The sequence below is a fragment of the Lacerta agilis genome, chromosome 8 (assembly GCF_009819535.1).
Source record: "Lacerta agilis isolate rLacAgi1 chromosome 8, rLacAgi1.pri, whole genome shotgun sequence".
In the NCBI taxonomy this organism is placed as follows: Eukaryota; Metazoa; Chordata; class Lepidosauria; order Squamata; family Lacertidae; genus Lacerta; species Lacerta agilis.
In genome coordinates this window covers 54716843-54742744 of record NC_046319.1, presented here as the reverse complement: position 1 = coordinate 54742744, position 25902 = coordinate 54716843, and the positions used below count along the sequence as shown (strand labels likewise).

Here is a 25902-nt window from a genome sequence, read left to right as displayed (position 1 = left end):
TTCGGACTGGCTTCTGTTTCAAAAGCCCTGAAAATGTCAGGGATGAAATAAAGTGTACAAACAGGGCATCCTGATTTGCATGCTTCTCTACTGTGGCTTTTTAAAGTTTAATTTAATTTACAGTGCAGGAACTGGGCGGGGTTTTGGCACAGAATACAAAACAGGCCTATGCGTGCAGCCAGATCATGTTTTAGTTTGCTTGGCAAAGGTTCCTCTGTGGGGGATTGTTCAGTTTGTTGAGGATGTGAACCAACTGACCTCCAGCCAAACAGCCCCGAGTCTCTGTCAGCTCAAGGTCAAGCGGGAAGAGCCGACTCCTTCACTTACTGCATAGTGGCAAGATTTGGGTCCCCTTCCTCTCCAACAGGTGCTCAGGGCCCGCAGACTGCCTGGGCTTCCCTCCTGCCTCTTTCCTGCATGCAGCAGCAGTCCAACGTCCACCCAGGCATCAGTGGCAGCCACATGTCTTGACCACCATGTTGCGGTGTTTCTTGAGGATGACGTTGTTGTTGCTGTCATAATAGAGGACGGAGGTGGCGCTGAGCTTGGTGGGTGCGCAGCAGGCCTTGGGGACTGTTTCAGGCTTCATCAGGTGAACCTGAAAATGGAGTTAAAGGGAGACGCAGTCATTGGAGCTCTCCTCCATCGGAAATTGAGTAACCAGCCCCAGAGGTCACCAAGCCCAGTCCCCCACACACCCAGCCTCCCCCTGCCCTAGCATCTTGATTTGGAGAAGGAAAAAAACTTCAAAGCAGCACTTGTTTATACGGAGAAAAGGCATCAATTTCCATGAGTAGGTTATTTGTCCGCGTTGGCAAAAATATTTATTCAAAACCGTTTGGCAGCTTGAGTTGCAGTTTATGTTGGAGCCTCTCTCAAGGCACCATCGCTGGAAGGCAACTATCGACGGGCTGGAAGTCAGATTGCAGCGGTGGTTGCTTCCACTGCACATCTACTTTTATCCCATTGAATTTCAGCTGAAGGGGAGTGGGGGTTTATCACGATGCCTTTCGAGGGATCACGATGCACCTGGAACGGCCTCCCCACCCCAATGAAGTGAACAAGAAGCTCTTGCAACAGAGAGAAGAACCGATTGGAGAGCACCTGCTTTGCAGGGAAAGGTGGTCTTGCGCTCAATTGCCTGCCTGTCTAAAGGCCCAATGTATGAGGTCTCCGGGGTTGCATTGGGTCCCCAGAGCAAGTGAACTCATTTCACCTAGAAAACAATCATTGTGCATGGGAAACAGCTTTTGTAGCTGGGGTGAGAGAGATACAGCATCGCAAGCTTGTTCCCTCTGCCTCTCCTGACTTGTCCCCTGCCCATGCAAACACTAGGGCAATTGTTTTGAAACCCAGTCAGCTGGAGCCAGAGTCCTACTGGCTGGGGCTGACGGAAGTTGTAGTCCAAAGATACATCACCAGGTGCATTTCCACCAGGCACCAGAATTCCCTGAGGGCTGCAAGAAGGAAGGCCACCATGGCATCTATGCTTCAGCTTCACTAAGGGCCAAACTATACGTCAGATGTGTGGTTGCATTTTATAGATCTCTTTGTAATTAAAAAAAAATAGGAGCCAGGAAAAGGAAAGACGTGATCAGGATTGGGGTTGAAGGGAGCATTAAGGCTTTGCGTGAGGGGCATTAATTCTTTCCGTTGCACCAGAGCCCTGACAAAAGTCACCTTACCTTCCTGCTCTTGACCACAGGAGGGAAGATGCTGCAAGTGAAAGGCTGGGACCTGGAGCATCTGCCACACTTGAGGGACATGCCAGATAATTAAAGCACAACCAAGTCTCCTGATGTCATTGTGACATCAGATGATTTGTCAAGTGGGCAACCCTTCCCATTCATCAAACCTGGCCCGCAAGCTGTAGGAGAACTGCCCAGCCCAATCCAGTTCCCCACACTACCAAGTGTACTAAAGGCATCAGTGAAAGCTACTGACCTAGAGGTGATAGCGGAACAAGGGTGCACCCCACTTCCTCAACTCTGATCAGAAAGAAACAGGAAGCTGCTCAAAGTCCATCTAGCTCAGTACTGTCAACTGGCAGCGTATCTCCAGGATTTCAAACCGAAGTCTTATCCCAGCCCTACCTGGAGATGCCACTGGGGATTGAACCTGCTCTGCTCCTGAGCTATGGGCTTCCCCAACACCTACAGACAATCCCCTCTCTTGTTCCAATGTGCCCTCTGCCATGCGGAGACACTGACCAGGGACTGAAGGATGGCATGATTTGTGGCATTCATGCAGGAGTCCAAAGGGAAAGCGCAGTCCCCTGCACAGTAGAAGGCGGAGTAGCCCCGCGGGGCAATCACCCAGTCCTGGAAGAACAAAGCAAAATAACTTAGGAGAAGGTGTGGCTTAAAAAGCTTACCTGCAGCAAAGGCATTTAAAGAACTCTCTGACTTTACCAGTTTTCCTAAAATTAGGCTTCAATCTTAGGATGCAGTTGGTTGCTGCATTTGAGTTTCTGCTTGAAGTCCCCAAAATATCAGCAGCTCACTCCACAGCAGCTCCGAGCAGGGCTTTCAGTGTGACTGCTCCTCTTGGGTGGAACAGCATCTCCACTGAGATACAATAGGCACCTGCTATCTGCACCCTCCAGAATCAATGGAAGACATTTATCTTTTGAAAGGTTTTTTCAACTGGGTAAAAACATCTCTGCCTCAGGAGTCTTTTGGTTCTGTTTTGAAACTATTTTAATTGTTTTTATGGTGTGTTTGCAAATGGCCTTGAGACTCACATGAAAGGTGATGCATAAAACAATAAAATGATAATGATAATGAGGTCAGGGAGAGAGATCAGACATCACTGGATTCCCTTCCCCATCACCACAGAAATGCCTGTGACCCTGGCCCTTCAGACGCCAGCCCTCCAATGTTGGCGAGGTTTGTGCTGGGGGCAGTGTGGGGTACGTTGGAGGAATCTGAAGGATCCAAGCTTTCCTAGCCCCCAAACCCAGGAGAAATCCGCAGCAGCCTTTCACCTTTATTTCCCTTTTATTGTTCCCAGTGGCATGGAATTTTTTTTTTTTTTAATCCATCCTGAAAGGGATGGAGGAGCTCATTTCTACCCTGCTGGCATGAGACCACAGGGAAGGGCACTAGCAGAGCAGTGAAACTCCTGCCAGCTTCACCCTTGGCCTGTACTAGCTCTAGGACTGCACTGGTAGTCTTTTTTCTTTTTAAGAGATCTACGTGAGTCCCCAAAACCTCTGATATCTAAGCCACACTTTTAAAGTTGCTGATCAGAATGAGGCACAGAGATCGGCATTCTGCCACAGCAATATGGCTTAGGGGTGGTTTCCTGCATGTGTGTGGGGGTGTGCTTGGGTGCACACAAACTGGGATTATGGGAGCAGCAATTCACTTCTTTGGGCTGCCACCTTGGGAATCCCTGAGAAAATATGCTCTATGTAAACCTGCTATGACTTTGAAAGAAATGGGTTCAGAAAGACCGAAAAGATTGGAAATGAGATGGGGAAGGTGATGCTAAGATATTTAACTTTTCTGGGGGAAATGACTTTTGTAAAGAAGAACATTTTTCAAAAAGTTACCATCCATTTAAGCTCTTGAAAGTCGACATACATCTCGTGCCTTCTGCACACCTGCCGCCCATCAGAAATGTGGACATCATCTGGGGGGAGAAGGACCAAGAATGTCCATCAAAAAAAGGCAGGTGGTTCTCTGAATGGGCAATAAGCCAAAGGGAAATCTGCACCATGGAAGGGCAGTGGTGGGCAACCTCTGCCCCCCAGCAGGTCATTTGAACAACACTGTGCCTACTTGCCCTTTGCCCAATAATATAGTTGCTGGAAGCTGCAGGAGGGGAGAGGGCTCTTGTGCTCAGGTCATGCTTAGGGGTTTCCCACTGGGGCATCTGGTTGAGAACAGGATGCTGGATGAAAGGAGCCATTGGCCTGATCCAGCAGAGGTCTGTTTATGTTTTTATGCTTTGAGCCAATTTCTTTTCTCCCTGGCACTTGGTTGCATCAGGATCTTTCTTGTGGTTTTTATCATTAGTTTTAACTTGGCGTGGTTTATATTTGACCAGCCAGTGCTGGGCAGTGCCTTTATTAGGAACAACCCAAAAGCCACAGCAGAGTTCTCCAGATCTCTTCCTAGGTGCTACACGAAGTTCTGTGTGTCACAGGGGATGGAATAAAAAAATCCGTCTGGAAGGCCCTGAACTCTGCATCTAGACTCATTCCGAAGACGGAGGCTGGCCGCAGACTGAATTGGTCTCTGCCAAGTGCTGGCAGACATCAATTTACAACCTAGGATTCTGGAGTGAAGAAGCAATGGCTGATTCCCCATTTCTTAAGACCCAAGTCCACAATAAGCTTCCAGGTGGAAGTATCTTAGATCCCTTGTTGCTAGCAGCCTGCCAGTCACCTCGCAGCACTGAAGGGCCTGCTGGATGCCTGGTGCAGTAGCCTGCTTCTGAGTCCATCCTGGGGCTGCACCTGAAGAACACATGTGCCTGAGTGAGTGATGGAACAAATGACCCTCTGTGGCCCAGCCTGGGGGCAAAGTCTGACTGTCCTTCACTAAGCCAATTCCCTAGCTGCTTCTCCAGCCCTTCTGCTCCTTACCAAACGCTCCTGGGAGCCTGTTTGAGTGGGGGAAGCTGTGGCTCTTCTTGTGCTGCCTCTTCCTCAGGTGCTTGGCTGCACGCGGGACTCTGACTTGGTTTTGGCTTGCCCGGAAAAATGTCACCACGAAGGGCTGCTTGGAGCGTGGTCCGCGGCGACCCAAGAGGCCAGCTGATCCAGGATCAACACTCTGTCCTGCAGGATCCAAAAAACAAACCCTTTCCGCTATGTTAATACTGTTGTACATCAGATTAATATGTGGGGGTGTTAATCTGTTTAGAGGCATTGTGGGAGCCCCACTAGGGAGGACAAGAATCTTGAAGAGGGAGAAAGGAAGAGCAGGCACACAGCAACTCTGGTGCTTTCCTTGGCTGTTAGCGAACGGCATTTGCAAGTTTTCAAGATGTACAAATGACGAGATGGAGATCGGATTATAGTCATAATGTGCTTTACCTTCATTGAAAAGTTAGCTTCTATTTTTTGAGGCCTTTCCAACTTTGATATGTATCGGACTACACATTTAATCTTATTTGCCTGTTGAAATTTGTATCCTGCCTTTCCACCAAAGGGTGCTCAAGGCTTTCCAAATGTCTCATATTATTGCCCTGCCAGCTGCTCGCTCTTCCTAGAGTTTTGCTGGTTAGGCTGCTTGGTAAGTAATGTTTCCTTTCTTTTCATGTAACGGGGGCTATATGAGATCTAAATGGAACCCCAGGCAGTAATCTGGCTGCTGCCTTTTGGATATATGGATACTTGTGTAAACCTATTTGTTATTTTTTATGCTATGGAGCGATACAATTTTTTAATATAAATAGGTAAGCCATACGTGAACAGAAGATGGTTCCATATGCAATACCACCTTATCAAGTTTGCTCCTCTTGTTCTCTACAGCCAACATAACTCCTCTTACCACAAAATGGGATTCCTAAAAACTGCAAAATAAATAAACAAACAAACAAATAAATAATCCCATTAGCCTTACCGTCCTCTGTCTCCACATAGAGCCTCAAGCCCAAGTTGTATTTGCGGTGTAACAGCCAGTGATTACTTGCAGCTGCGACATCGAACACCAGCCAGCCCTCTGTCCCAGCCAGGATATCCTGGAGGTCCAAGAGAAGCAGGTCTGAGTCCCTGGAGTAGCAGAAAGCAAGTATGAGCACAGCTGCTCAGAGTAAAAAATGCTTGGCTTTTTAAAAATAAACAACAACACTGTGATACAAGGCAGCCTTCCCCAACTTGGTGCCCCCCTGGAAGACTTGGGGTACAACGCCCATCAGACCCAGCATCATCTGAATGTGTTATCTGGGGGCTGATGGAATCTAGAGGGCACCAGATCGGTGAAAGCTGTTATCAGGCTTCCCCAAGATTTTGACGAGGAAATTTTCTTTGCAGCAGTTACTTATTTTCTGCATTTGTTCACTTAATATTTGTATGCATGGTGCACCTGTAGTGTAGGTGTATTTATTTAAAAATTACTTCTTATATTTCACTGGGGATTCTCCCTACCTAGTAAACCTTTTTGCTTTCCAAGTCTGGCATCTGTATGTGTAAATTTTAAAATAATTGGAATGACCTGAGAATACTGGGCAGGGCTGTAGCTTAGTGGTCAAGCATCTGCTTTACATGCAGTAGGTCCCAGGCTCAATCCCTGACATCTCCAGGTAGGGGTGGAAATGCCACCTTTCTGAAAACCTGACAGTCAGTGTAGACATTACTGAGAGATGGACCAATGATCTGACTTGGTGTAAATGAACTTCCTATTGTGTAAAAATGACTGCATATTTGGAGGAAAGAATGTAGCTCAGTGGTAGAATATCTGCATTGCATGCAGAAGGCCCCAGGTTCAATCCCCAGCATCTCCTGGAAAGCTGCTGCTGAGATAGATGGACCAATGATCTGGGACTGAGTAAGGTAGCTGTCTATGTTCCTAACCCATAGGGAATGGCTCCTGTATGACTCTCACTAGAAAGAACAGAAGTTGTTACCTGCAGTCAAACATGGTGTAGGAGTTCTTCCTGTGGGATACTTTGGCCCTGTGGGTCTAGTTAGGCTCACCAGGCCTTCTCATTATGCCCACAAGGCCATTTGGGGCAACCAACATGTGACATCATCCTATGCCAATTCCAGCTACTGTGGCAATTTTTTGGCAATTTTTTTGCAAAGCCAGACTTTCTACAACTTTCCACATATGCTGCCATGCAAGACATTGGCTTGAGAACTGCTTCCTGACTTGACTAAGGCATAAAATTGCTGAGCTACTCTCTTCTTATCTAGGAAGAAAGAGGAAGCTTCTTCCTCTAAGGATGCTGCTATGAGCCTGAAATGCTTTCCACCTTCAGCTTGCAGCATCCAGAAACTGCTTTGCTCCTCCTCCTTCCATCTCCCAGCTCCTCAGATCATCACTCTGCTGTATCTGGTGGGAGTCTGCAATTGGATATGTGGTTTTCTCCCCAACTTTTTGTACTGCATTAATTTCCAATATGTTCTGTCAGGCTCATGATGAAACTTTTGCAAGTATGGTTGAGTGGAATTGGTGTTTGGGTAGAGATGTAGAATTCCCGAAATTTTGAAGCTCAGAAAAACCTGTTTTTTTCCAGGTCTTTTTGGGGGGAAATGGAAATTTTCGGAAAAATTGAAAAAAAATGCTATATTAGCACTTCTTTTTTCTTTTCCAGATTGAAAATCATTCTGTTACTTTAGAAAGATAAAATATAACTATGGACAATTTTAATGGGCATAAAATTATCACAACTAGCATATTAAAAATATTGTGTATCCAAACAATTATTACAAACAGAATTTACTTTTAAAATAATATTTATTTGTATTTGTAACAAATGGAGCAACAATCTCCTGAACTGTTTACTAGTTTATGTGGAACAAAAAAACAACTCCACAATTTTTAAAAATCCAGAAGTAACAATTATTCATATTTCCTCTCCACAGTATTTAAAATAAACATTCTCATAAAAAGAACTGAAGAAGGAAGTGGGATTAAGTTTCAATGAATGGACATGAAATTTAATCAGAATCATTTTCTGAGCTGTAATTAAGTATATACTTTCAGGCCTTTTTTGTTGCTTTATATTTTCTTCCAGTGCTTTGAGGCCTAGTGAAGAGGAACAGAACCAATGCATACCACACGCATGCAAAAACAAAACTGAAACCTTTTTCTTTTCTGGGGACAACAGCACCTCCTAAAGGAAGAAATGTATCTTGTTCTTGCATTGGAGAGTTCAGTTTGTAACCTAGGACTTGCTTGTCCTCACAGAAATTAGAATAATCTGATACCATACATATTTTTTAGAAATGATTTGTAAAATATTAGAACCCCTTATCTTAAAATACTTTATTCATCATGTTAAAATAAAACATTTCATAATCTATTTTTTATTTTTCCAATTTTTCGGAAAAAAACAAAAAGGGCTTCAGGAAAAAAATGGGGGGGGGACTCCCCCCCCCAATTTTTCTGGTTTTTTCCCAGGCCTTCACATCTCTATGTTTGGGAGGATGTTTGTTCTTTGATTTGGCTTGGCTTTTTTTTTTTTTAAATGCCTTACCCACAAATACCTTACCCAAGCTGGTACCCAGCAAATGTTTTGGCTGGGTTTTAATTCAGCCCTTGGGCAACAACAAGCAGTTCCCTACTTCCTGCTCCAATGGGACTGTAATGTTGAACAATGTTATTAGTCCCCACGGTTTGACAGTTGTGCGTTCTGGGTCAGAAGCTGGTTTGCTCTTACTGTACCTGTTAGGATGTTCTTGGACAATCTCATATATGCTGACGTGAAGGGTTTTGTTGACATGCCAACTGAAGCTTTGCATTTTGTAAATTCGGAATTCAGCTGCTGTTACAGACTCCCCTGTTGGGATCTGTGTCAAGTCGAACCTGAATTCCTTCCAATAAGGCTTCTGGTGGAAGATGTCCCAATCTAGTTCAACTGGAAAGAATTGGGACATTATTACACACAGACACGTTTGTTTGTTTGTTTGTTTGTTTGTTTGTTCATTCTTCTCTTTCACCTTCTCCATGGTCCTCCCCCAGGCTTGGTTTCCTTGAGGAAAGCAGCCACTGCAGGGTTAGGGTGTTTTGTAAATAACCACAAATATTACAAAGGTACAGATTGGATATAGATGGAGACACAGCTTAAACTCCCCAACAACTGACAGTCCACTACTTCCACATCAGATAAATCAATGAAATAAAGTAGGAGGAGAATAGTGCTTGGATGTACATTAAAACATAAAAAATATTTGCCTAACCAGTTTCATTGTGTCAAAGTGCATTGGGGTGTGAAGATGTATGCTCTTAACCCTTTGCTTTTAAAAACAAGCACATGATTGCTTTAAGTAATAAATCTCAGAGAGGTTATTGCCTAAGTTCTTCACCTCACAACCTTCCATCCTGCCCTGGCAGCTGGTTAGGAAGAGGCATTTCTAGGAAAAGGGGTTCCCCTCCCCTTTCATTGCAGAGTGCCTCAAAGCTAAATAACGTCTCTATTAAACTCCCATAATCCTGTAAACAGATGGGAAAGAACATGTGGGTTTGGTTTACGTTTGTTTTCAGTACTTGCAAAGCACTAATGAACTTCATTTACAATCCCCAAGGTGAGAAATGTTCTCTGGGTGCCTGGCCTGCAGGCACCATTAGTGGCGTAACAGCATTTTTGGGAATGTGCAGGAGGCAGGTCTCAGCCTGAAAATAAGGGACAGATTAAAGTAAATAGTGCATCTGAGCACACGAAGGTTGCCTTTCCTTATCTTTTAATAATGATCATGAGCTACACACACACACACACACACACACACACACACACACACCCTGGGGCAAAGGTATCTAACCTTCTATTCTGTCATGACCCCCAGAACTTCTGTTTTTAGAAATTGCTCTTATGGGCAAAAACAGTGTTTTTACACTCTCCTGTGCTTTATAATATGGTCACGTTCTTAGATGCACGGGTGATAGGCTGGGAGCACACAAAGCTTTTGAGACTGGTGTCTCCTCACCCCCTGAACAAATATATAATTGAATCCATCCAACTATCACTGTGTTTGCTTGCTTTAATGCCACCCTTCAATTAAAAAGTCCCAGGGCAATTTATAGTAGGTTACAAAAAGGCAGCAAAATGACATTAAAACGATGATTGCCAAGAGGAAAGGGCAGCTCGGGAAACAATCAGAGCAGAGATGTTAAGTGATCAGAGATTAAAAGCCAAATGTAGTTGCCAAGTGCCTAAAAATACGGCCAGCCCAATATGTTATGCTGCCTGAGGCAGACAAGATGCCTCCTCCACTTCACCCCCTGGACTAGCAGCTGAATCTTATTTCAACACTAGCTGTAAGGCAGAGACCTCTATCTCATATGGCTAGCTTAGGGGTTGCCAGGCAAGCAGTGTGGCATGTGCACAGGTGAGCCCTGTCCTCCAGCATCTCCTTGCTCCCTGTTCATCACATTGCTCGGCCAGACAAATGCTGCAGAGCTGCAGAGGCAACACCCACACGTGCCTTGGGAACAAAGCAACAATGCATGCATATACATGGGGCCAGCCTGTGCTGGCTGCCTCACTGCCTGCTCACTTGGCCAGGGGCCTTTCCCAGCACTGCCATGTATGACATGGGAGTGGAAGATGACTAGGCAGCTCAACCAGGCCCACATTCCCACCAGGAGGACAACTCAAGAGGAATAGTTGGGAATGCTTGGGCATGGAGAAAGTGGGTGGAGAGAAGTTCTCCCTCTCCCAAAACGCTAGAACACGTGGCCATCCAATGAATCTGAATGTTGGAAGATAAAAGAAAGGACTTCTTCATGTAGCACATGGTTAAACTGTGGAACTTGCCCCCACAGGAGGCAGTGATGGCCACCAACTTGGATGGCTTTAAAAGAGGATTGGACAAGTTCACAGAGGAGAGGGCTATCAATAGCTATGCTCCGCATCAGCAGTCAAAGGTAGCAATGCTTCTGAATGCCAGTTGCTGGAAACCACAGGAGGGGAGAGGGCTCTTGCATTCAGGTTGTGCTTTGGGGCTTCCTGTTGCAAAGGACCCCTTTTGGATGCCAGCAGAAGGTGGCAAACACTTTGCTCAGGTGCCAGACCTGCTTCCCATTTTCAAAGTTTTCTGTCAGTTTAGCTGAGATGGCTAGAAAAATGGCAAAACAATGAAAGGATAAAGTGTGTGTGTGTGGCTGCCTTAAGCAGACAGCTCCTAAACTTAAAGATGTTTGTCAGACTTGGAAATAAAAACAAACACAAGCAGTCCAACCCCCATCAAGTTCTCTCTGCCTCGGTTCCCTTAATTGGGAAGGGAAGTATTCCTTTGGAAACCGCAGCCCACCCTAACCTCTCCTGGCACGTCACAGACAGCCGAGCCCTTTTCACACACCAAAAAGCGGGGAGAAAAGCAGCTGTTTTCTCCCAGCTAACCGCCAGGCCTCTGCACTGCTACTTAACAACAACTAAATTCCAGGAAGCTAGAGTGCCTCCCCCAACCTGCTGCTCTCCAGATGTTTATCTGGGGAGCATCAGGTTGGCGAAGGATGCCCTATGGAACGCTAGGGGGTGCAATTCTCTCCTACACACACACTCACTCAGAGAACTGCCTTTCAGGGATGCTTGACAATGACCATTATTCATCTGCACTGGGGGATCCTGATAATCGCTTGCTGCTGCTCTGAAACACTCTGGGTGTCTCCATGCAGGCTTAATTTGCAAATGGACCATTGTTATGTCCCAAACAGATCCTTGGCAACAGGTTTTTTAAAACTCTTTGAATTTTCCATGGAAAGGGGATATCTGGATTATGGGCTGGCATTTTGATGCCAACCATGCCATGTGGTTGCTGCAAAAAGATGGCATGCACAATGCACCCATCCCACAATAAACACCCATCAAGAAGCAGCCATCAAAAGCCACCAACCTAAGACACTGGATGCTTTGAAAGACAACCAAGGAACAGTGAGAGGGAGAACAATTGTGGAGAACAGAGCCTACGCTGACACCTGCAGCTGAAGGTTAATCCTTCTGGTGACCGAGGACATCCTACCTAGCCCTGCCTTTATGGAAATTCTGAGACCCCTGTTCTTGACCTTTTTTAGGGGGGAACCCCCAAAGTTGTCGGGCGCGTACCTCGACACAAGGCAGGCAGAGAAGCCCGTCTCCAAACACATAAATGCCAAAAAAAGAGGTTGGTGGTGGGAGGGGAGAGACATTGAGTAAAGGTGCTCGCTGGTCTTGAGAAAACACACATTAAAACACACACACACACAAGGCACTGCTTCCCATAACCGGGAGACCACTGGAGGGTGAATGCAGTCTCTATGGAGATTTAACTGGCGGTGGTGGTGTCTCGTTACCAGAGGTGGACAAACAGTGGACTTGCACACAGCCCTTCTCACTAGAGAGGCTGCTAGTGCCAGAAGAGGCGCAGAGGGAGGGAGGGAGGCTCCGTCTCCCGAGAACGTTTCAACCCCCCACCCCACCCCACTCTCAGCAGGAAGGCAGTGCAGCACCATGGGGGACAAGGGGCGCCACAGCGCCCCCCATTAAACTCACTATCTCCACAGTGTGCATTGGAGGGAGAGGAAGCAAAGGAGCCCGGCCACCCACCCACCTGCCTGCCTCCCTCCCTCCACCCCTTTCCCCCTCTCAAAACCTTGCTCACCCCACCCCAACTCAGGCTCTTAAGAGCCCACAGCAGAAGAGCGCCACAGGCTCTTCTGCTGCGGGCGGCTCTGCGCGTGTTTGGGGCGAGCGCTGATCGAGAAAGCAAGCCAGAAGGAAGCTCTCTGGGTCACATCTCAGTTTAAATAGCCCCCCCCCCCCAGCCAGTGGATTGGCTGGCTAGAACTTTGACATGGCCGGGACCTCCAGTGCTGCTTGCTGCCATGGCGCTTGCCATGTTGCCTTGCCGGAAGTCCCCAGGCATAAATCCGGGGAAATTCTGGGGACAGATTTTGTCTGGGGACAGATTGATGAATCCGAGGACTGTCCCCGGGAATGTCTGGTAACCCTACTGTAGGCATCCTTTGCATTGGACACTAATGATTTCTGCTCATGAAGATATTGGAGCAGCTACATGCAAACCCACTTCCAATGCTGTTTGCACTTGCTTATGCTTTGAGGTGGATATATGGCTTTTAAAATGCAGTAAAATGACTGACTTATAGTTCTCTGATAAGGTAACCCGGAATCCATTCCAGCATGGCATAGAGGCCCTTGTGTGGTACTACTGAGGCACAGGAGAGGCAGGTCCATGCTCTGGCAGCGCCAAAACCCTGCTGCTGTGTACTCTACAGACACGGCACCAATTCCTAGCTTCTAGCCATTGCCATCTTTCTCTAAATCATTTGCTAATAAAACCATGCTAGATGGAAAGTCCTAGGACTGTGTCCTTTAATAATGAAATCAAAATAGTTTGAGGCTACAGAAAACACAGCTTGATGTTATTTGGCATGTTAATCGCTTTTGTGTTTGCTTCATATTTCCCACTCTCTTTTGTTAACTCTGATCATCGTGTCAGGCTGGATGTTTACATAAGGGGAGTGAGCGACGGAGGGCCCTTCTCCCAAACAGAATGCTGAGATTTTAATTATGCATCTCTGTCTTTTAAAAGTCATTCCTTCCAGCTACTGGGTTCACCACAAACTCCTCATTTTGTTTTTAAAGAAAATAAAGGCGACTCTGGCAGGGTGCCCGACCCTGGGCGGATGCGGACACAGAGCTCTTCCTGGCCAGAGGTCTGGGCCTGGCAATGAGGGATGGGCAACACTGCTGTCACTGAAGGAGAGGAGGAGGAGGAGGAAGAGGAGGCAGAACTCACCACGGGCAAAGGAAGCAGCCAAAACATTTGGGGAGTGCTGAGGGTGTTTCAATGAGAACATCTAGACTGGCATTCTGTTCTCGCAATGGTCAACCAGATACCTGTGGGGAAACCTGCAAGCAGGATTGGAGCGCAGTAGCACTCTCCTCTCCTGTGTTGCACAAGCACACACACATTTTTTACCGTCCTCTTGTGAGATTGGGGGTGGGGAGTGCGAGCACCCACATGCTTTCATCATGGTTCAGTTTGTGCTGGACTACCACACTGCACCCTAAGTGGGGCTGCCTCTGAAGAATGTTCAGAAGCTGCAGCTGGCACAGAACAAAATGAAAATAGGTTAGCCATGTTGGTCCAGACAAAAAACTCAGATCTATATTAGGACTAGTTTCAAGTTCCCCAGAGTTCTTCATTAGGCTGGATGCTAAAGAAAGCATATTCTTTTGTTACCATCAGCAAAGATGTTCTCCCCCATTTGCTTTGTTTACTATCCGGCCTGATGTTGAGTTCTGAACAATTCAAAAGATTGCCTACTCTTTCTGTGATATTTTGGTTGGCCTAATAATGTGGGTGTTGTTTTTTTTATTATGTCTGATGCAGAATGGAGCTCCCAGGATGCTGACAGGAGCTTGCTACTCAGAGTATGTGACTCCTTTGTCATCTAAATCGGCTCTCAGTATGGTTCCCAGCCCACTCTAACAGCTGGCTGTCACCTTTAAAGGCCTATACCTAGTACCATACAGATGTTCCAGGCAGCACCCATCGGCCCCAACCAGCACAACTGTAGAATCCTGAGGGAGTTGCTGTCCAAAACACATTGAGGGCACCAGGCTGGGGAATGCTGCCCCATATAGATTGATTTCAGGGTATCTAAAGGACCACCTGCTCCTCCCCAATGATGGCCCACCTCTTAAGAAATCCCAGGGCGGTTTTGCTCTGTGCCCCACCATTGTCTGTAGTGCAAATGGGGAATGCAGGGTGGGGAGCAGACAGGCACTGATTTCTCAGTGGAAACTCCCCCTCTCAGCAGCTCTATTTAAGTGTGTTTTTAATATAATCTGATATTTGTGCCCCACTGTATCTCCAAGGGCAGCACTTTTTTTTGTCCTCACAACAGCCCTGCGAGGGACCTGGCCCAAAACCAGGGCTTCATGGCTAAGGGTAGATTTGGACTAAAAGCTTCTCCACAACAGCTTCAGTTCCTGACCAAGTATTAATTTTGAAAGCTAATTTTATTTCAGTTCATTTATAGATCTGAGAAGTGCAAACTAGGTAGTTTCTCATTAAAACACAAACAAAACTCCATCCCTTCCAGCACCTTTTCCGTTTCTACAGATAATTCCAGTATATTCATTTTCTACATCTTCCAGCATGCCCCATGAAAAAATCTCTGCAGGTCTGCACAGAGGACATCTTTTACACCCCTGCCAGTTTCAAGATATTTTTAGCTTCAGCTGTGTGTGTGTGTGTGTGTGTCATTTTATTCTATAAATTACACCTCCACTGTAATTATACTAGTCCCTGCTGCCTCAGAGTGGTCCATGTGCCTTTTTCGGACACTAAATTAAAAGGAAATTCTGGCACACCGAACCACATAAAGAATCTGAAGTCTTAAAATATATTTGAATGAGATGCAGAAAGAACTCTATCTATCAGAATCCATGCCAAAAAAATAAGCCGAACGCAAGACTTTGTGTAGAAGGGAGAGTGTGGGACACTTCAGCCCCCCAGCCTTATATAAGCTGCTTACACAACCAGACTTTCATGGGCAGAAACCATCTCTCCCTCTCTCTCCCCCTGCGACTTAACAGGTACTTTGAGGTACATACACAAAGATGTATCTGCCCCCCCCCCCCCCCGATGATGAGCTGCCCGTCTTCCCAATAGCAGACATAGAAAAGTAGAGGCTTCTTGACCTGAACTTCTCTTCCTGTAAAGGACCTTTCTAGCTTTCCAATATTCAGGGTCAACCCTACCATAAGGCAGAATGGGGCAGTCGCCTCAGGCGACAGATGCTGAAGTGTGGAAAGCAGATGGGCTTGCTCTGCGCCTCCTCAGTTTGAAGACAGTGGAGGATGTGGTGCCCCACACCACTATCCCCGGGGTTAATGATCCCATTGCCAGTGGTGGCAGCTGGGGAGGCACCACCTTGCCCCTCGCCCACAAACAGCAAAATGCCTTTGGCCAGTGGCCCTAGGGATATTCATGACACAGGTTAACCAAGTTTTTTTTATCATTCCACAGTTCAGTTTATTTCCTGCATGGTTTCTTCTCTGCTAGACATCCATAGCAGCGCTGGGACGTGCCCAGCACTAGACCACTGAATACCATTCCTTTGGCTTCCAACCTCTTACCACACATTTCCCACATGCTTTCCAGCTCACCCTTATTAATCTAAACAAACAAAAAAACAAGCATCAAAAATTCCATACGTGGTACAGGAAAAAAACCCAGACAGCTGAACCTCCTTAGCTCAGGGAATGCCAACATGGTGCCCTCCAGATGTTCTTGGCAACCCAGCTTCCCTCATCTCTGACCACTGGCAAAGCTGGCCAAGGCTGATGGGTGTTGAGAGTCCAACAAGGTCTGGAGGACACCATGGTGGCTGCCCCTGACTTCCCATCGTCCCTCGTTCCTCATGCTCATCTCCAGAAATTGAAAAATCTTCTCAGCTTCCTTTGAGGCCTGGATCCCAAGAAATTTAGGAGCTGCCAGTATTGGCATTTGAAAAAAAGCTACTTGTGTGCCATTATGTGGAGAATATGGGCAGAGTTTTCTCTCTTGTGGGTAGGGAGAATCTTTTCCCACTTAATCAGTGCAACCATAATCTTCTGCTATCTGCACTGAGGTTTGTTCTGGTGCCTTTTGTGCAAAAACAAGAGGCCAGACCAAATCCATCTGAAGCACAGCTGAAGACCACCAGCCATCAATTACACTGTCTCTGAGAGGCAACCACGTTGGCTGCCAGCTTGCCAAACGCCCACTATGCTCTCCCAGGAAACCCTTCAGCTGCCTCCCTTGCTAAAGCGGGTATGAGAGAAGCCACTCTAGCCAGCCTCAGGCTTTGCAAGAACCAGGTGCAGAAACAGCACCTGCTGCAGGCATCGGGCCTGGCTTCCCACCCCAACTGGTAGCTGCCTGCCTGGGAGCCTCTGAGGTGGAGCCCTCTTAACTTTAAAGGACGAGGCAGCAGGTGGGTTGAATCCTAAAGCTGCACTAGTTTGTTCTGGGCTGTTCACCGTTTATTTCAAATATGGTCTGGAACCACTCCTTGCCATTGCAACAGTTAGAAAATGGGGGAGGAAGGAGCAGCCTGCCCATAAGGGAGTCTTGGCAGCGGCAGGGGGTGGGGTGGAAACAACAGAGGAACCCTCAGTTGGCCTCTTAAAGGGGAAAATAATGCAGAATTCACAACCACAAGACATGGCGATGGATACTTTTGGCCTCAAAAGCAGAAGCACTGGCTTGCCACACTATGAAGTAATATGCAGGACCATCTAAAGGGGGAGGCTGCAATAAACCAGAGCCCAAAATGACCCAAGTGCACCACAAATTCATAGACTGGAAGACTACGAAAGCTGCATGGGGTCTCCATGGTATGAGACAGTCTGCCTCCAAATGCCAGGATAAAGAACTGGGGGGGGGGGCATCACTGTCATACTTGGGAGCTTCCTCCCTGTCCCTGCTGAGTGAACAAAATGCCAGCCCTCTATGGAATGTGAACCTTAAAATTGCATGCCAAAGTCAAGACCTCCCTCAAGGGCTTAATTGTTCAAGGGTTCCAACTACTGAGCGGGGAGGTGAGCCGGATAAGAAGCACTGCAGCTCAGTGGCAGAGCAAAAGTCCCCAGGTTCAACTGGAGGTGGGGAGAGGTTTAACCTGGGCCTCCACCTCAAAGAGGGGCTCCAATCCAGCAGCTTGTTAAGCTTTTAGCATTGGATAACTTTCACAAGTTGTTTCTTTGTGCATCAGGCCAAAACGTTTCAACATGTTGAAGCAGGTAAACAACTATCCCCATTCAGCTATGGGGCAAAAGTGTTTGAATGGGATTAATGTCAGCAGCACTACTGCATGAAAGCTAGATTCCCCCCCTCAATAATCAGTGCATGTGCACAGAAAAAGGCTAGCAAAGCATCTGTTAAATGTTAAAAGCATTCAGGTTATGTCTCATTCTTTTTTCTACGTACTTTATTTGTGTGCTGTTGTTTTTCATTTTTATTATGGCTGGTGCCTCAGAAGTGGCCTGGGTCCCTCTGGTACCTCTGAGAAGGCCTGTCTCAAGGTAGGGCTGGGGAAATCTCATTCCTGAAACCCGTGAGAGTTACTGCCAGACAGTGCAGAGAATACTGTGCTCATTGGACCATTGGTCTGACTTGGTCTAAGGCAACTTAGGGGTAGGGAAGAGGCGGTTTTAGGATAGCACAACTGGTTTGGCCACACTGGGTGCTGATGGTGCCCCAACAAGATGTAGAACGAAGCGTGAGCCCCCCCCCCCGAATTTTAGCACTGCACAGGGTGCTGCTGAAATTTGAGAGCCCAAAGTCTTCCACTGGTGGAGGGAAGCTGTAGATTAGCTTTGCAGGACTTTGGACCCTGCAAGGGTTCAGTCAGTGGTACAAATAGGTGAACTTGGACTTAATGGCTTTAACCGACCCTGCAGATACTCATGCATGATACTTCAGTTGAAAATCACACTGTTAACACCCCCACACACACACCCCAGAACAATTGCTTCTACCTTTCTGGTAAAGGTAAAGGGACCCCTGACCATTAGGTCCCGTCGCAGATGACTCTGGGGTTGCGGCGCTCATCTCGTGTCACTGGCCAAGGGAGCCTGCGTACAGCTTCCGGGTCATGTGGCCAGCATGACTAAGCCGCTTCTGGCGAACCAGAGCAGCACACGGAAACACCGTTTACCTTCCCGCCGGAGCAATACCTATTTATCTACATGCACTTTGACGTGCTTTCAAACTGCTAGGTTGGCAGGAGCAGGGACTGAGAAATGGGAGCTTACTCCATCGTGGGGATTTGAACTGCTGACCTTATCGGCAAGCCCTAGGCTCTGTAGTTTAACCCACAGTGCCACCCGCGTCCCTTACCTTCCTGGTACATCAAAGCAAAAAGAAAAAGAAAAATTCGCCGACCCTGATTTTTTTAAAAGAAGAAAAACTCTTGAGTATGTGCAGATTTGCATTGTAAAGTCATTTAAATCACAGCACCACGATGGCTAGAGGAATAAAGTAGAGCTTGCTTCAAAAAAGTAGAGTGGCCTGGTGCTAAAGACATTTACTTGGGAATAACCATCATTTTGTTGTAGGAAAGGACAGTGTATTTTAAAGAACAAAAAAACAAACAAACAACCCCTCCAAAACAAACCCAAGCACCTGTAACTGTGTACATGCCTATCTGCCCACATATATGGAGAGAGAGCACGCAGCACCTGTCCAGGAATGCCCAAACTAACCCAGGTGCTGATGCCAGGACTGCATGCTGCTGCTCCTTTCCTGTGCTGCTCTCTGGGAAACATAAATATTTTGGATATTATATTAAATATATAATATAGAACATTAACGGGGCTTTTTTTGAGCCAGAACTTACTGGAACTCAGTTGAGGCACCTCTCAGGTGGGCACAATTGCTTTTATAAGAGAACAAGAGAGGTGTTCATGGTGAGTTCCGGCACCTCTTTTTCTAGAGAAAGAGCACTAAACACTGATATCCATTTAGATAGATTGATATTAAATTCCTGGAAGTTGGGGAAATAGCCACAGTTTTTAGGCAGTCTCACTGGCCTTTTAAGAGTCTGCTGCTGTATTCAAATTACTACTGTGCTGAACTATGGAGGCAACAGCACTGCTTTGACAGAAGGAAGATTACTGGCAGCTGCAGCTCCACCCACAATGGCAGCAGAAGCAACCGCTGATTATCCAATTGCAAAACTCAGCCACGAGGAAGGAGATGCAAACTCCCACTCTTTTCCAGATGGAGGGGGTGCTTGTGCAGGTGAAATTCCCAAGATTGTGCCCAAAGACTTTACTGGCAAGACTGCCAAGAGTCCAGGCAAGGCCCATGCAGCAGGCCCAGCTCCATCATTCCTAGGACATAAGCAAACCATTAAACTGGGTGGCTCCCCCAAGCTTTCTGTGTTGCCCAAAAATAGTCGCCATGGACAGCAAGCGACTCCCAGAAGACAACCTCAGTTTCCTCTTGGCATTTGGTCCAAAGCTCTTGCGGTTGAGGCAGGGAGCGCGATGCAGCTGCCCTTTCCGCTGGAAATCAGGGCGGCTAGCGAGAATCCTAAATTTAAAACGTTCTCAGAATTTATCTGGTGCAAGAGGCCTCCCATATGTTTCCTTGTTGGGAGGCTACCAAAGATGAACTCGCCCTGCACTGAACAGGCGTGGACAGGCTGGCATCTTTTATTTGTACCATACATAAAAGGCAGTATGAAAGATAGAGAAATTCATTAGAACGGGTAATGTCTGATGTCAGCGTATTTTTTTTTCTTTGAATCTGCTCAACAAAAAAACCTGAGCCTATTTAAGTGGTGTTGTGTAACAATGGAAATGAGGTGTAGTATAGAATTATTAACATTTTTGTTTTGAAACGCCATCAGCACAACAAGATATACAATGCCTTTCACCAAACCAAAGAAAGGGCAAGTTTTGTGTCTATGAAAGAACTCCAAAATATATCTGTGCCTTTCTCCTTCCTTCTTCAATCCTTTTCTCCATTGCCCCTTCCCTTCCTAGAATTCTGGAATGTTTAAAAACCAGGAACAAATTATGCAAAACCAAATGAGGCTGGAGTTGGTTCTACTTCCTAGTTACTTAAGTTTATGCCAACACATTTTGCTAGCCCGTGATCAGAATTTGCTCCCCCCCCCCACGCAACATTCAATGGTGAGCATAGCTGGTTTGTAAGCCATGAAGAGATAAAACCCACTAATTATGGTTATCAAGAAAATTAACCCACGTTTTCAGAGCACGTAGAGTGTGAAACCTTTGGGCAGGAGCCTGTTGGGAAGCAACCAACTTGTTCCCAAAGCACTCCAAACCCTAAAAACCAGCAAGTGATATATGAGCAGGGAACCAATCTCGAGTAAGAGGGTGGTTTTATTCCCTTCCCAAACACTGGAAGCTGCCTTATACCAAGTCAGGCATACTGCCTACACTTATTGGCAGCAGCTGTCAAGAGTTTCAGAAAGGGGACATTCCCAACCCTACCTGGATGCCATTGGGGATTGCACCTGGGACCTTTTGCACGATGAAAGTGCAATGCTGCTGGTATTGCTGGAGTGAGCTACACCTCTCTGTGCACTCTGCCCAGATGAACAAGCCACTGTGTTAACAGCCAAAGGAACACCAGTTGGTGGGAAGACTTGAACCTGTGTTTTCTCAGAAACTGCTACAAACTTGCATCACCTCACAAACTTGGCAAAAGGGTAGAGGTGGCTTCCTTTTTGCTAAACGATGAATAGTAGAGTTTGAGGGGTTTGGATTTTTTTTAAAAATGCAATTCATCTTACACAACAAATTCCAGTCATCCAGGGTCTCAAAAAGGTACTTTTCAAAGGAAGCTGTGGAGATCTTGGTGGGCTAACAAAGTGAGTCTTAATCTGGGGAAGACAGAGGTGACAAACTGGAGATTGGGAGTACTACCTGTTCTGGATGGGGTTGTGCTCCTTTTGAAGAATGAAGTTCACAGCTAGATTGGGGTCTGCACCTAGATATATCCAGGTAGCGGCTGAGGCTCTGAATGCTCCAGGTGCACCAGTGGACTATAGGTGGACTATAAAGGCAGGTAGGCACAAAGCTGCCCTGCTTTCCATGGGGAAATGCACAGCAAGCTTCCAAGTCAGGGGTTGGCAACATGGTCATGCTCGCTAGCAGTAGTAGCTGGTGCCCACTGCGACTGGTAAAGTGGAAGACAGGGGAGGTCAACAGTAGGTGGTGCCAGAGCCAACAGCAGGCAGAACCAACTGACTCTACTTTTGTCCCCTCCTTTCTCCCTTCCATAGTTGTGCAAGAACAACACTGAGACAAAGGAGGAAGCTGGGAGGCAGTGCCACAAACCTGGAGAGGTTGCAAGTGTGAAGGTAGCCAGGTGGAGGCTGGCTGAGGAAAAACTGAGCTTGGTGGGGCTGATGGGAGCAGGACTCCTCTTCTAAGCCATTTATGCAGATTTCCCTCTGGAGGCCTAAGCTGGTGCCTCTTGTGCATTCTGTGCACAAAGCAAGCTCCTTCGTGCATTTGGGCTAACTCCTCCATACAATAGTCTTTATTAGAGCAAGAGCCCCTCCAAAATAGACCTCTCACTTCTGGGAGCTTGCACCACTTCCCTCCCATTAAAACAGGTGTAGGCAACTTGGTGCCCTCCATCTTGCTGGACTACAACTCCCATCAGCCCTAGCCAGCTTGGCAACTGGCCAGAAATAATGGGAGTTGTAGTCCAAAAACATTTAGAAGTGCACATTGGCTTCCTTCCCCTCCTTTTTTGCCAGAACCCACAGAAAGGCACATCAATGTTTCCCCATCAATCTTTCCCACAGTTACAAATGACACCTGCCTCTTATCTGGATTCTTCCCACACACTTCAAAGCTAATTAGGATATGTGCTTTAATTAGCTTCCTAGTATTGCTTGGGGGATTTGGCACCAGCTACAGGGCGGGATTCCCGCTGTGGGGTGCAGGGAGAAGGAAGAGAAGTACCCCCCCCCCACTTCCCGTATCTGGAATGCTAATATGTACCCCCCCCAAACACTTCCCGTATCTGGAATGCTAATATGTACCCCCCCACACTTCCCGTATCTGGAATGCTAATATGTGCAAATGCAAGACCAGAGCTGGATCAGAGCCTGTGTTCTGCCACCCAAGGCGGGCCTTTTAATCATTACCCTATTTTTCTCACTGCTTGGCAAGAGCTGGGGCAGAATAGGCAAAGCTAGGCCAGGATTGTGCCGCTTTAAGCAATATTACGGGCAGCATTCACATGTAATTGTGAATGGTTTAAATAGGGCGGTAATGCAAGCTGGCATTTTCATAACAACCACCTCGTGTGGATGCTGCAAAAAGCTTTCATGAGCAGGGATCCCCCATCCCAGAATAAAGGCCCACCTGGAAGCACCCACAGATCTGCCCCAGGATTGACTGTGCTGCTGGACAATGAATGTGGGGAGGATTGTGTCTCACATGAATTAATGGTTACAGGTAGGTAGCCATGTTAGTCTGCCATCGTCAAAACAAAATAAAAGATAAATAAATTCCTTCCAGTAGCACCTTAGACCAACTAAGTTTGTTCTTGGTATGAGCTTTCGTGTGCATGCATACTTCTTCAGATACACTGAAGAATTAATGGGACAGGGTTGGGAGGGAAAGAAGCCATTCAAGGCTGCTTCCTTCAGGCAAACTTAGACATTTCAATCTGACTGCATCTATTTCATACCGGTTCTTGAATTGTTACCTACCGCGTACCCTCAGGAGAGGGCCAGCTCGAAATTGAAGAAGTATCACATGAGGGATGCAGGTTAAGGAACAGCTGCTTCATATACTGCTGCTCACACAACCAAGTTTCAGTAAGTCAGCAGTTCAGAGGCACAAGAACTGGCTCAACAGGATTCCAGTGCCTCTTTGCTTGCCACCTGCAATGGGACTCCTTGGAATCTTTGCTCCAAGTGTCACAAGGCTGCGAGCCTGGTCCACCCAGAGGGGAAGCTCCACCTTGGCTCTCAACGCTTGATCCTCCCACTTTCCTCCCTCTTGCCCTCTAGTGCTGATGGAGCAGTGACCCCCATCAAGAGGGATGCTTGGCAGTAGGTGGCAAAGAAGCCCTTGAGTCCCCTGCTCTCCATGCAACACATTCTGGCTTGGCCACATTGCTCTTCCTAGTTGTGATAAAAGGCAGTTGTGCTACATTTTACTATGAGAACACCCCACCCAGGCTCCATAAATCACTCACTGCTAAAAACCACCACCTGCAAGTTACAGAGGGGCAACATGTGCATGAGGGCAGGTCAGGGGGCAATCAACACAGTTAAGTCATCAAGCTTATCAGGATGCAGGTCCTGGTATGGCTGCATGCTTCAATATCCCCATAAAAAACAGAATGCAAAAAACAACAGCAAAAAGCATCAGGCTAGTCTATACATCGGGAGTTTCCTCTCTTTTCCTGGCATGGAGGGAGAGAATCATTTGAATGTCCTAAGATGTAGCACAGGGTGGCCACAGGACCCCTTTGGCTCCTGGATGGATTGCACAGTGGTCCTTCTAGGACCTTCTGTTTGCCCCCCCCCCCCGCTGCAAACAGCCAAATAACAGTATACCCTAAGATGGATAGTGAATCTGGACTAGTCCTATAATTCTCAAAGTACAGACAGGTTGGAATTCTGCCACCCAGACTGATATGCCTCCCCAAAATAATCCAAAACAACGATATGCCATCAAGTGGTGGGGAAGTTCCTGAAGACTTCAGCTTGCACAAAAATGCATGCAAGTCTCTCTGTCTCTGCCCCCCACCCTTGAAATTCTGATGCTCATAGGAGCCAGCTCCCAGGGGCTATGGGGTCTTTGTGTCCCCCCTAAAATATTTGAGGGGGCCGGGACACACACACCCAAAGTTGATGGGCACTGCCGTTCTAACGGTGTGAATACACCGCATCAAGTGATTATGTTGGGCAGCTTACCTCTCCCCAGCAATATTTTGTTCAAGTTGGCACCCCTGCTGACGCCCAACTGTGCCTGGGGGGAGGGGGCGGTTCTTTCATTTATTATTCCAACTTGGGACAGCAAGGGCTTAATAATCATCACCATCACATTTCTGTTTTTCCTGCCAATGGAGTGTGATGGGTGCGTTTCCCCCCTCTCCCAAATTTTTCTGCAAGATTTGCTGGAAGGATGTGACTCCTGCTGACCCCACATTTAGAAGGTGGGACCTGAATCATGTGAAGGGTGGGGAGGTTTGCTTCCTTCCTTTGGTGCTTTCCCTCAGTCAGTGGCTCAAGTTTCCCCTAGGACCCCCTCAAAACACCTTGCTGCCCTGTCTGCTTGCTCTTCTCAGGGTGAGATTTGCTGCCGCTGTCAGTCTCCCCCAGCCCCCCCCCCCCCCAGGTCTGGTGGAGAGGCTGCTGGGTGGACTGCCTTGCCTGGGGTGAAGGGCTTTCCCACCCCATGGATCCATCCCTTTGAACAGATGGCTTCCTCCCAAAAGACAGTCTGGGAATATCCTATGCACATTCCCAAAAGGTGCATATTTACTTAATTCTCAGTTCAGTACACCTCGGATTGCCGCTTGCACAGCCTAGAATTTGCAGACCTTTAATTCCACCTAGCACACCCTAGACGAAGCCAAGGATGGGGAGACTTTCGGCTTCTAGGATCTACTTGCTTTGTTGACTAGAACCCGAAGGTAACTCAGCTGAATCCAGGAGCAACACAGTAGTTCAGCTCCCCACCTCCACCTCCACCTCCACATTGTGATTCAGAAAATGAGCTACCTCTGCCCAGGAATTCAGAAGCACCCAAGAAGAACCCGTCGTCCTGACACACACAAAACCTGATTTCTCCATGCCAGTAACCGAATTCAGGGGTTTTATTATTTCTGGTCCGCGCGGTGGTCCCCGGCTGCAGACCACCTTCTACCCACTCCGGCCTCGCCCACCGCTCGGCTCTCAGCCCCTGGTGTCGGAGGGCGGCCGCTCTCCCATGCTGGGTTCCTCGAGAGCAGCGTTGCGCCGGATGGCAGTGCCGTCGGAGCCGCGCAAGCAGGACCTCCCCGCTCGCTTGCTCACTCACTCACCCAGGTTGACGAAGCTCATGACGGTGTCGGCGCCGTCGGCGGCCCGGCTCCGCGGGGGACTCCTCGCCCAGCTCGGCGTCCAGGGGCTGCCCTCGTCGTCCCCGTCGTCGTCCTGGCTTGCCATCGCGCGGTACAGGTCGAGCATGAAGAGCGGCGCGGCCGAGGGCGGCTGCCGTTGCTGTTGCCGGGCGGCTGCTTTGGTGCCCGTCGGGGCGGGTCGCGTCCGGGGCCGGGGTCTGCCCGGCAGGCCCAGCAGGGCCAGGATCTCGCGCTGCATCTCGCGCCGCTCTCGCCCGCTGAGGCGTCGCTGCTGGGGCGGCTGCTGCTGCTGCGGGCAGGAGGCGGCGGCTCGGCTCGACGCCCGGCGGGCCCAGGGCTCTCCCGCCAGCAGCAGCAACAGCAGCATGGGGAAGAGCAAGGGGATCGGGGCCGGCGGGAGCCGCATCCTGGCGCCCAGCTCGGCGGTGGCAGCAGCAGCCCGGCCAGGGCGCAGGCTGATCGGGCGCGCCGCGGCCGTCGGGGAGGCCCTTTAAGCGGCTTGAGGCGGGAAGCACGTGCTGCTGCTCGTCGGGCTGGCTGGGCGGCCGCTCGCTTGCTCCGGCCCTGCCCTTCGCCGAGCGACGGTGAGGGGCCCTGAGCGTGTGCAGAGTGCCTCCCCCACCGCCAGGAGCGAAGCTCCCTTGGATCGATTCCCAGGGAAG

The 25902-nt window shown here is 48.0% G+C and overlaps 2 protein-coding genes across 15 annotated transcripts in view; both read right to left on the bottom strand.

Moving 5' to 3' along the window:
• Positions 1-73: 73 nt before the first annotated feature.
• On the bottom strand, positions 74-25713 carry LOC117051321 (bone morphogenetic protein 8B-like). 4 transcript variants are annotated; one of them, XM_033157604.1, is made up of 7 exons: positions 25202-25709; positions 8343-8535; positions 5577-5725; positions 4595-4789; positions 3557-3636; positions 2168-2321; positions 74-598 (listed from the first exon to the last, which is right to left on the bottom strand). In XM_033157604.1, exons 1-7 carry the CDS (start codon positions 25644-25646, stop codon positions 579-581), a joined length of 1236 nt encoding a protein of 411 aa, XP_033013495.1. In that variant the 5' UTR covers positions 25647-25709; the 3' UTR covers positions 74-578. The 4 variants fall into 4 exon arrangements, with proteins under 4 accessions (XP_033013495.1, XP_033013494.1, XP_033013497.1 ...); XM_033157603.1 differs by having other exon boundaries at positions 2211-2321; positions 25202-25703; XM_033157606.1 differs by lacking the exon at positions 3557-3636 and having other exon boundaries at positions 2211-2321; positions 25202-25710.
• Positions 14864-25902, bottom strand: part of MACF1 (microtubule actin crosslinking factor 1) — a 181855-nt gene continuing 170816 nt past the window's right edge. For all 11 annotated transcript variants that reach the window (XM_033157576.1, XM_033157583.1, XM_033157580.1 and 8 more), the window contains one exon: positions 14864-14884. The gene's annotated coding sequence lies outside the window, so the exon portion shown is untranslated. The remainder of the gene's footprint in view (positions 14885-25902) is intronic.

Coding starts and splice junctions, on each gene's coding strand:
- LOC117051321 (XM_033157603.1), bottom strand. CDS start 25,646: ATGCGGCTCCCGCCGGCCCCGATCCCCTTGCTCTTCCCCATGCTGCTG. Junction 5,726..8,342: donor GTCCAAGAACATCCTAACAG/GTACAGTAAGAG, acceptor CTGCTACTCCAG/GGACTCAGACCTGCTTCTCT. Junction 2,322..3,556: donor TTCAAGAGCTTAAATGGATG/GTAACTTTTTGA, acceptor TTGTTCTTCCAG/GACTGGGTGATTGCCCCGCG.